This window comes from Bufo bufo, chromosome 6 (genome assembly GCF_905171765.1).
Source record: "Bufo bufo chromosome 6, aBufBuf1.1, whole genome shotgun sequence".
In the NCBI taxonomy this organism is placed as follows: domain Eukaryota; kingdom Metazoa; phylum Chordata; class Amphibia; order Anura; family Bufonidae; genus Bufo; species Bufo bufo.
This window is the reverse complement of record NC_053394.1, coordinates 324,488,335-324,499,882: the sequence shown is the minus strand read 5'-3', so window position 1 is coordinate 324,499,882 and position 11,548 is coordinate 324,488,335. Positions and strand designations below refer to the sequence as shown.

Sequence of the window (11,548 nt, the reverse complement as noted above, 5' to 3'; positions counted from 1 at the left end):
GACTAATCCAGATGTTGTATATTGCCAAAAAAGTGTTTTTATTGGTAGCAGAATATGAAGGCTGTATATATTAAACTTGAATTTAACACTTGCAGATCTGAAAAATAGTTTTTTCTGGCAAAAAAGTGTGTTTTTAAAAACCCAGAAAATGATGGGTGTATTTCTAGCTTAAATTGCACACTGACAAATCCAGATGTTGTATATTGCCAAAAAAGTGTTTTTATTGGTAACAGAATATGAAAGCTGGATATATTAAACTTGAATTTAACACTTGCAGATCTGGAAAATAGTGGTTTTTGGCAAAAAAGAGTTTTTTAAAAAACCCAGAAAATGATGGCTGTATTTCTAGCTTAAATTGCACACTGACTAAGCCTGCAAATGCACCAGATGTTGTAAATTGCCCAAAAAATTTTGATTTTCAATGTCCTAAAAGCTCAGATGCAGTGCTGGTGCACTGAGCTTTCATAAAATGGCTGCCGCCGCCCACCTAACTGACTTATAAAGGTTGTTTTTTTTTTGTCACTGGGCTCAGGCCAGGATAAAAAAATTGTGCCCAACACCCACAAAACACAATGTATGTAGATCGCTGAGTTAGATTCAGGCTTTGAGCAAAGATTCAGTTCTATTCTCTCCCTGAAATCACCAGCAGCATCCTCTCCCTACACTAAGCACAGCAGAGTGACGTGCAGCGCTACGTGACTCCAGCTTATATAGAGGCTGGGTCACATGCTACACTGGCCAATCACAGCCATGCCATTAGTAGGCATGGCTGTGATGGCTTCTAAGGTCAGACAGTTAAACGCTTGTTGATTGGCTGCTCTGCAGCCTTTTAAAAAGCGCCATTAACTCGCCGAACACCGAACCCAAACTTTTACAGAAATGTTCGGGTTCGGGTCCAGGGTCCAAAAATCCTAAAGTTCGATACGAACCCGAACTTTACAGTTCGGGTTCGCTCAACCCTACTCTTATAGTCTCTGTGCCTTCTCCAAAAATATATTGTTTTTTATTTGGAAGGTAGGACAACCCTATATTCCACATAGCACCTTGACAGCTCACAGGTAAGATGGGGAGCTAAATATCCTAAACTCTCACACTATTACAAAGCATCCACTGTAATACAGCTTTCCTTGTTTCAGAAATTGCCCTTTGAGTTTACCAAGAAACTCCTAACATATCCCTTTTATCCACCAACTCCTTGTGGGTCCCTACAGCACTTTCGCCATCCTGTAGATCAATAATTTCCTTTTTATCCCCATAAATTAAAAGAATAAGCGGTAAAAATACTCTGTAATATATTTTTTTTGTAAAAAAAAGCCTCTTTTTCTACTTATCAAACTCCACTCCTCCTCCCCCAGCTTCCTACAGGAACGCTTGCTCACAATTTACTGGCAAAATCTGCTTTCAGAGAGGCAGAGCTGAAGATGGAGTGTGAGCTCTCTCAGAGAGGAGTTTATAAATGGAAGGGAAGAAGGAGGAGAGAGCAGAGTGAGAGAGCGATACATATAAATGCTGCAGTTGCTTCTAGTAAATTTTCTATCTCATCCCAGTGCCGGGTCATGGTGTCCTTTATGTTGCTTCTCTGTAATACAGAGAAAGTTTTGGGCAGAATCTATTTCTGTATATGTGCAGTGTATAGGAGACATCATAGCAGCTAATCCACACTCCTGAGCTCAGGGACAAGATGACAAAGATGGATCCTGCAAAGAGGGGAAAGTAAAACTTCAGGATACAAGTCATACAATGATCATATATGCTGTTATTTTCATGTACAAACACATCTTAGGGTGGGTTTACATAACATTTTTGCCATCCGTTTAACTTATACGTTGGAAAGTAAAAGGATACAAAAGTGTAGCACACCACGCTGTCACGAGTTGGAGGTCCCAGGAGAGACCACCGTGTCATCAAGCAATAAACAAACAGAAATCAGGTACAGACACACAAGAGTTTATTGCACAAACAAAACCCAGGGAAGGCAGCACAGACAAAACATGAGCTCTATGTACCGTCAGCACAGTGGGAGCAAACCCCCACTGCGCCACTGTCTAGTAATACTCCAGAGGGGCATGACTAAGCAACTCCTGGTATTCACTAGGGCCCCAGAAGGTAGGGTTAGGCTTTGCCGCAGGAAGTTGCCAGGGTCCACTCTGGAGCGTGAACTAGACAGTGACAGCAGGAACGAATGGACAACAGGTACCAGAAGGTACCAACGGCACATAGGCAAACATAACAGACAGGCAAATACAAAACAGGGCAACTAATAACACAAGCAGAAATACATAGCAAGGAAACAGGAGTGACAATGAGCAGAGAAGGACTTGCTCCACCAGTGGTAAACTGCATGGCCTTGCGCATTGCACTCTGCTGCAAAGAAAGGTGCAGCAAGGGCTTGCTGAACAGAGACATATAACATAACACAAGGTGACTCAAACATAACTGGCAGAACAGATAACAGAAAGATAGGAAAGAGGACGGGGAGAGAGAACGTCAATGAACAAGTAGGGAAACCCACAGAGCACAGACAGACAGACAGACACGGATCCCATGGGTCAACAGCATGGGAGACAGAGTACAAACCAGGAGCCAGGAGCAGGGCAGGACAAGACAACACACACCAGGAGAGCTGACCCAGAACTGAGGAAACCTCAGCCTTATATACAGGTTCCATGGGTGCAGCAAAGAGGCCACACCCATGGAGCAGACAGAGAGGATTAACTCCTAATAGGAACACAGGGGAGTTAACCCATACAGAACCACAAATAACACACAGAAACGAAACTTCAGCGAGGAGCGCTGAACGAGCAAGGACGGAAGGTCACAGTCAGAGGTAACGAATGTGACACACGCTTCTGTATCGTGCAGAGTACAGAAAAAAACGTATACCTTAACGTATGTTTTCATTTGCAACGGAACTCTATGGTGAACAGATACCACTGTATGGCATCAGTCTGAGACATTTGTTAACGTGTATCTTTTTTGTATCCATATCGCTTCCTTTGCTGGCTTGATTCATTTTTCCATCACATTATACACTGATTGTTTCCATGGTTACGACCACCCTGCAATCCATCAGCAGTGGTCACAAATTTTCTGTCAATTTTTTTTTATAAATAAAGGTAAACTTATTGACTCAAATTTATCACTAACATGAAGTACAATGTGTCATGAGAAAACAATCTCAAAATAGCTTGGATAAGTAAAAGTATTCTAGAGTTATTAGCACATAAAATGACACATCAAATATGCAAAAATCGGCCTGGGATTCAAGGTGAAAAGTGGCCTTCTCTGGAAAAGTGACACACAAATTTCAGCAGTCTGTTCCTTGTGTGTTAAAGTGCAATAGCTTTTGAGAATTTACATTTTAATCTTTGCTATGCACATCCAGCAAGGAGTCCTATGATATTCATGATGCACATACTTACCCCACCCTCCAACTTCCGTTTAACAAATGACTCCCTATTGCTATGCAAAGGGAAACATCTATCAATTAGTCATTGCCTGGAGGACTGGGGAGGGCAGAGAAAGTACCTTAAAATCTGTTGCACTTTAACATATAAGTGATAAACCACAGAAATCAGCATCCAGATAGGGCAGCATAACGAACCTGATAGGTTCCCTTTAAATCTTTCTGGGGTAAATGGTAAAAAACTAAAATTCCACCATTTATTTTTTTCTTCAAACTTACAGTACATATAAAGAGGTTGGCTTTATTCTACATGTTAGTACAATTAGAGTGATAGCAAATATGTATAGCTTACATATGACTTTTTGGTAACTATTTATTATGCTTTTTGGGAGGTTAGAGCTTCCTTTCAGTATTTGGTGCATTGGAAAGCTTATGGAATGTTTTTAGTTACCAGCTTGTTCTGTACATGCAGATTGTTTGGTTTGTTCTTTTCATTAAAAAAATTCAACTTAAACCTGGCCCTAAATGTAAGGGTCATAGAATGGGGTCACTGTCAGGAATTTATCGAGCCACGGTTGTTGAAGGAGGATTGCAATGCCGACCAGCTAAGCCCTGGCTAGTCAATCTATGTATGAGCCATCCAGTCCCAGAGACAGGCGAGCAATTTAAGTCTTCTGTTGACTATTTCTTTTGCCTGTGATTTTGTGTTGACTCCTGCTACATTTCTGTTAAACCTTCCTTGGTTTGTTTCTGGATTAAACCCTTGACTAATGGTTAGGCTTTAAGTGTATCTCTTGGCTTTGAGTCCTCTGTGTCTGGTTTAACCCCTTGTCTGCTGTTTTGGCTTCTATAGTGTCTCCTGACTCAGGCTCTTGCTTGTTTTACACTCCTGCTACTCTTTGGCATTTGATAGGTCTGCTACCTATGAGTTTGCACCTGCCACCTTACTCTGCAGATGTAATAGGGGTCTCCAGCAGGCAAATCCAATCAGCTCTGATAAACACCTAGATGTAGGAAAGTAGGTAGCAGAGTTTGCTGGCAGTGGTCTTGAAAGATAACTCTGTATTCTTCCTCACCTTTGTTTCCTTACACAGATGTTACAATGCTATAGAGACAAACAACAGCAGTGAATTTGTCAGGCAGATCATGCCTATCTGGGCTTCTCTGTATCTTTTATTACTATTGCATTACACATCATTAACCATAAATGTATTCTATTGAATGTATAGAATTAGTTAATTGCTAATTGCACAAAAGTTTTTTTGTTTTCTATGACCTGTATAACTTTTGATGACTTCTCTCCACCTAGGATACACTGCAAATCAATTGCTTGAACTTAACATCATGTCTACAATGAACCAAACAAGAGTGACAGAATTCATTCTGTTGGGTTTCGGAAACCTTTATGTATTCAATATTGTATTCTTCATACTTTTCTTGGTCATCTTTCTTTTTACAGTTGTAGGAAACCTTATGCTTATTGTGCTTGTTTCAGTCAACACCAAGCTTCAGTGCCCCATGTATTACTTCCTTTGTCATCTTTCCTTTTCTGACCTTGTGATTTCCTCAAACATTGTTCCTAACATGCTCGTAGCCATTTTGTTTGGAGGGAAGAAGATGAGTTATGTTGGCTGTATCACACAATTATACTTATACAGTGGTACAACTATTACTGAATGTTTTCTTCTTTCTGTAATGTCCTATGATCGATACTTGGCCGTCTGCAACCCCCTAAGATACTGTACTGTCATGGACTTTAGGCACAACACCTGTCTGTCACTATGGCCATGGTTGTTGGGTCTTACTCTTAATCTTTCAGGAGTCTTTCCTATATCAAACTTTGATTTTTGTTATGACAATATCATTGACCATGTCTACTGTGACCTTTCTCCTCTTCAGAAGCTTTCTTGCTCAGACACTTCTCTAGTAGAACTGGAAGTCTTTCTGTTTTCTATTCCAATATTTATCCTTCCTTGTGGTTATATCATTGTGACCTATGTGTATATCTTCCTCACCATAGTTAGGATACCATCTACAACTGGCAAACAAAAAACCTTCTCTACCTGCAGTTCTCATCTTATTGTTGTAGTCACATTTTATGGGACATTAATAGCAAAATACATGATCCCATCTGTAGGACATTCCTCACTCATTAATAAAATTGTTTCCCTATTACATGCTTTATTTACCCCCTTGATTAATCCCATAATATATAGCCTCCGAAACCAAGACATAAAGATGGCATTTATAAAAATGTTTGCTCAATGACAAAACCATATACAGATTTTAACAACCTCACCTGCTTGCGTTACAATTTATGAATTAAAAGAAGTTGTACTGAAACTTTTCCCATAAATATCAATAAATATCAATCTGCTCAGTTCATCCTTCTCTATAACATACTGCAGATTGCAGTTTCAATGTGACTGATTCCAGATTGTTTTCCCATAAAGACTATGGCTCATTGTTAAACAGTTGCTCATAGGCCATAATTAAAGATTTTTTTTAAATATTTACATGCATTGAAAAAATACTTATATCTTCAGATATTCCAGGAATAATGTTAGTATAGCACCACCTGTTGTTTATATTGAAGAGTCTTTCTGTGTCCACTTTGGTAAATGTCCAGAGGTGGACGTTCTTGCCTCTCTCTGCTCCTTCGTGTGTGTAGACAGATCCCTGGTGTGGTGAGCCGGCTGCCTGGAAAGCTGCACCATCTGTTCTGCTTCTCAGAGGAGATACTGAGCAAGTGATATGATATTGTTACTGTAATTGCTGAGGTGGACACAGAAGGGCTGTTTAATAAAAACAGTAGGTGGTGCTGTTCTAACATAATTCTAGGATTATCTAGGGGAAGAAGCATTTTTTAAATAAATATAAATACAGAAAATGTTTCTAATTATTGGCTGGATTTAACTCTAAACAATATTTTTTGAGGGATAACCCCTTTATCTCACTATTTCCTAAATCAGACAACAGTATACCCATTAGCCAACTGTATGTTGAAGTAAACTACTGCTGGTACTGGACTGTCTGCTGAAACAGCATTTTACTAATGCAACTATATTAGGACACAGAGCTGTTAGAAAGAGTGGCTCCTCATCTGGTGGACTCCATGTGACCATGTACCATCACATATTCTCTTAATTGAGCAGATTTTAAGTTCAACTTGGATTCCTTAATGGGGTTGTCTCATGAAAAATATTCTACAGTTTTCAAACCAGCACCTGAATCTGCATACTTTTGTAACTCCATGTAATAAAAAATGTATTATAGCTACTGAGTTATTCAATGAAATCAATTTGCATAGCGTCTCCTGCTGTTTGCAGAAGCATGTACTCAGTTTAACCACCTCAGCCCCCAGTGCTTAAACACCCTGAAAGACCAGGCCACTTTTTACACTTCTGACCTACACTACTTTCACCGTTTATTGCTCGGTCATGCAACTTACCACCCAAATGAATTTTACCTCCTTTTCTTCTCACTAATAGAGCTTTCATTTGGTGGTATTTCATTGCTGCTGACATTTTTACTTTTTTTGTTATTAATCGAAATTTAACGATTTTTTTGCAAAAAAATGACATTTTTCACTTTCAGTTGTAAAATTTTGCAAAAAAAACGAGATCCATATAGAAATTTTGCTCTAAATTTATAGTTCTACATGTCTTTGATAAAAAAAAAATGTTTGGGTAAAAAAAAAATGGTTTGGGTAAAAGTTATAGCGTTTACAAACTATGGTACAAAAATGTGAATTTCCGCTTTTTGAAGCAGCTCTGACTTTCTGAGCACCTGTCATGTTTCCTGAGGATCTACAATGGCCAGACAGTACAAACACCCCACAAATGACCCCATTTCGGAAAGTACACACCCTAAGGTATTCGCTGATGGGCATAGTGAGTTCATAGAACTTTTTATTTTTTGTCACAAGTTAGCGGAAAATGATGATTTTTTTTTTTTTTTTTTTTTTCTTACAAAGTCTCATATTCCACTAACTTGTGACAAAAAATAAAAACGTCTATGAACTCACTATGCCCATAACGAAATACCTTGGGGTCTCTTCTTTCCAAAATGGGGTCACTTGTGGGGTAGTTATACTGCCCTGGCATTCTAGGGGCCCAAATGTGTGGTAAGGAGTTTGAAATTAAATTCTGAAAAAAATGACCTGTCAAATCCGAAAGGTGCTCTTTGGAATATGGGCCCCTTTGCCCACCTAGGCTGCAAAAAAGTGTCACACATCTGGTATCTCCGTACTCAGGAGAAGGTGGGGAATGTGTTTTGGGGTGTCATTTTATATATACCCATGCTGGGTGAGAGAAATATCTTGGCAAAAGACAACTTTTCCCATTTTTTTATACAAAGTTGGCATTTGACCAAGATATTTATCTCACCCAGCATGGGTATATATAAAATGACACCCCAAAACACATTCCCCACCTTCTCCTGAGTACGGAGATACCAGATGTGTGACACTTTTTTGCAGCCTAGGTGGGCAAAGGGGCCCACATTCCAAAGAGCACCTTTCGGATTTGACAGGTCATTTTTTTCAGAATTTGATTTCAAACTCCTTACCACACATTTGGGCCCCTAGAATGACAGGGCAGTATAACTACCCCACAAGTGACCCCATTTTGGAAAGAAGACACCCCAAGGTATTCCGTGAGGGGCATGGCGAGTTCCTAGAATTTTTTATTTTTTGTCACAAGTTAGTGGAATATGAGACTTTGTATGAAAAAAAAAAAAAAAAAAAAAATCATCATTTTCCACTAACTTGTGACAAAAAATAAAAAATTCTAGGAACTTGCCATGCCCCTCACGGAATACCTTGGGGTGTCTTCTTTCCAAAATGGGGTCACTTGTGGGGTAGTTATACTGCCCTGGCATTCTAGGGGCCCAAATGTGTGGTAAGGAGTTTGAAATCAAATTCTGAAAAAAATGACCTGTCAAATCCGAAAGGTGCTCTTTGGAATATGGGCCCCTTTGCCCACCTAGGCTGCAAAAAAGTGTCACACATCTGGTATCTCCGTACTCAGGAGAAGGTGGGGAATGTGTTTTGGGGTGTCATTTTACATATACCCATGCTGGGTGAGAGAAATATCTTGGCAAAAGACAACTTTTCCCATTTTTTTATACAAAGTTGGCATTTGACCAAGATATTTATCTCACCCAGCATGGGTATATGTAAAAAGACACCCCAAAACACATTCCTCAACTTCTCCTGAGTACGGGGATACCAGATGTGTGACACTTTTTTGCAGCCTAGGTGGGCAAAGGGGCCCACATTCCAAAGAGCACCTTTTGGATTTCATAGGTCATTTTTTACTGAATTTGATTTCAAACTCCTTACCACACATTTGGGCCCCTAGAATGCCAGGGCAGTATAACTACCCCACAAGTGACCCCATTTTGGAAAGAAGAGACCCCAAGGTATTCGCTGATAGGCATAGTGAGTTCATGGAAATTTTTATTTTTTGTCACAAGTTAGTGGAATATGAGACTTTGTATGAAAAAAAAAAAATCATCATTTTCCACTAACTTGTGACAAAAAATAAAAAATTCTAGGAACTTGCCATGCCCCTCACGGAATACCTTGGGGTGTCTTCTTTCCAAAATGGGGTCACTTGTGGGGTAGTTATACTGCCCTGGCATTTTCCAGGGGCCCTAATGTCTGGTAAGTAGGTAAATGACCTGTGAAATCCGAAAGGTGCTCTTTGGAATGTGGGCCCCTTTGCCCACCTAGGCTGCAAAAAAGTGTCACACATCTGGTATCTCCGTACTCAGGAGAAGGTGGGGAATGTGTTTTGGGGTGTCTTTTTACATATACCCATGCTGGGTGAGAGAAATATCTTGGCAAAAGACAACTTTTCCCATTTTTTTTATACAAAGTTGGCATTTGACCAAGATATTTATCTCACCCAGCATGGGTATATGTAAAATGACACCCCAAAACATATTCCCCAACTTCTGCTGAATACGGAGATACCACATGTGTGACACTTTTTTGCAGCCTAGGTGGGCAAAGGTGCCCAAATTCCTTTTAGGAGGGCATTTTTAGACATTTGGATACCAGACTTCTTCTCACGCTTTGGGGCCCCTAAAATGCCAGGGCAGTATAAATACCCCACATGTGACCCCATTTTGGAAAGAAGACACCCCAAGGTATTCAATGAGGGGCATGGCGAGTTCATTGAAAAAAAAAAAATTTGGCACAAGTTAGCGGAAATTGATTTTTTTGATTTTGTTCTCACAAAGTCTCCCTTTCCGCTAACTTGGGACAAAAATTTCAATCTTTCATGGACTCAATATGCCCCTCAGCGAATACCTTGGGGTGTCTTCTTTCCAAAATGGTGTTATTTGTGGGGTGTTTGTACTGCCCTGGCATTTGAGGGTCTCCGCAATCATTACATGTATGCCCAGCATTAGGAGTTTCTGCTATTCTCCTTATATTGAGCATACGGGTAATGAGATTTTTTTTTTCCGTTCAGCCTCTGGGCTGAAAGAAAAAAATGAACGGCACAGATTTCTTCATTCGCATCGATCAATGTGGATGAAAAAATCTCTGCCAAAAAAAGAAAAAGGAGGGGAAAGGCGTCTGCCAGGACATAGGAGCTCCGCCCAACATCCATACCCACTTCAGCTCGTATGCCCTGGCAAACCAGATTTCTCCATTCACATCAATCGATGTGGATGAATAAATCATTGCCGGGATTTTTTTTTTTATATATACAAAGTGTTTGCCAAAGTATATGAACACCGCCACCTCCTCAGCTCATATGCCTCGGCAAACGTATCTTTTACTGCAGAGGAGAAATCTCGTCTTGCAGCGCCGCATACACCGACTTGCGTGTAATCTGACAGCAGCGCAATGCTTCTGTCCGAATGCACATCAGTGCTGCAGCTAGTCGATCGGTTGGTCCACCTGAAAGGTAAAAAAAACAAAACAAAAAAGAAAAAACCAGGCCGCAAAGCAATAACTTTATTAACTGTTGAACAGAACATAGAAACTTTTTTTAAACTTTTTTAACTGAACATTTAACTTTTTTACTTACCGGTATTTTTTTTTTTGTTTAGTTTTTTTTACCTTTTATAGAACAAACCTCTCCTTCCCCATGGGACAATGTGCAAAGCGCAAATCGCCCAAAGATGCGGCGAAGTACATTATGCACTTTATCCCAGGTGAAAGGAGAGGTTTGCAGCAGCTGTGAGTGAATGGGCCCTAATAGCCCTGTGTGCCTGTCCTGGTGAGATGTGATCCCTATGCTAAGTGTACCTGTGTGTGGTACTTCCGGAAACACTCTCCATAGCATAGGGCAGGGTGGTCAGCACAGTCAGGACAGAAATAGCGGGTGTCACGCCTTATTCCACTCCTGCTACAGACACGACATCTTTTTCGGGGTGACGGTTGGGTTGAGGTACCAGGAACGACACTGGGGAAATGTCGCTCGTGTAGACGGCTAACTACACTGGTGGATGGGGCCACGGAACCTCCTGGGTAAAGGAGGTTCTCGATGATCTCTTCCTGGAATTTGAGGAAGGATCCTGTTCTCCCAGCCTTACTGTAGAGAACAAAACTATTGTAGAGCGCCAATTGAATTAAATATACAGACACCTTCTTATACCAGCGTCTGGTTCTGCGGGAAACTAAATACGGAGACAACATCTGGTCATTGAAGTCCACCCCTCCCATGAGCGCATTATAGTCGTGGACACAGAGGGGCTTTTCAATGACACGGGTTGCTCGCTCAATTTGGATTGTCGTGTCTGCGTGAATGGAGGAGAGCATGTAAACGTCACGCTTGTCTCTCCATTTCACCGCGAGCAGTTCTTCGTTACACAAGGCAGCCCTCTGCCCCCTTGCAAGACGGGTGGTTACAAGCCGTTGGGGGAAGCCCACGCGACTAGTTCGCATGGTGCCACAGGCGCAAATCCGTTCTAGAAACAAATGCCTAAAGAGGGCCACACTTGTGTAGAAATTGTCCACATAAAGATGGTACCCCTTGCCGAATAAGGGTGACACCAAGTCCCAGACTGTCTTCCCACTGCTCCCCAGGTAGTCAGGGCAACCGACCGGCTCCAGGGTCTGATCTTTTCCCTCATAGATCCGAAATTTGTGGGTATAGCCTGTGGCCCTTTCACAGAGCTTAT

General features: G+C 40.9%; 1 protein-coding gene across 1 annotated transcript; it reads left to right on the top strand.

Annotated features, from left to right (window-relative positions):
- Positions 1–4,750: 4,750 nt before the first annotated feature.
- Positions 4,751–5,674, top strand: LOC121005710 (olfactory receptor 11L1-like). Its single transcript, XM_040438480.1, has one exon. The coding sequence runs from the start codon at positions 4,751–4,753 to the stop codon at positions 5,672–5,674; it is 924 nt and encodes a 307-aa protein (XP_040294414.1).
- Positions 5,675–11,548: the final 5,874 nt, after the last annotated feature.

Excerpts from the sequence above, each read along its gene's own strand:
- LOC121005710 (XM_040438480.1), top strand. The coding sequence starts at position 4,751 with ATGTCTACAATGAACCAAACAAGAGTGACAGAATTCATTCTGTTGGGT.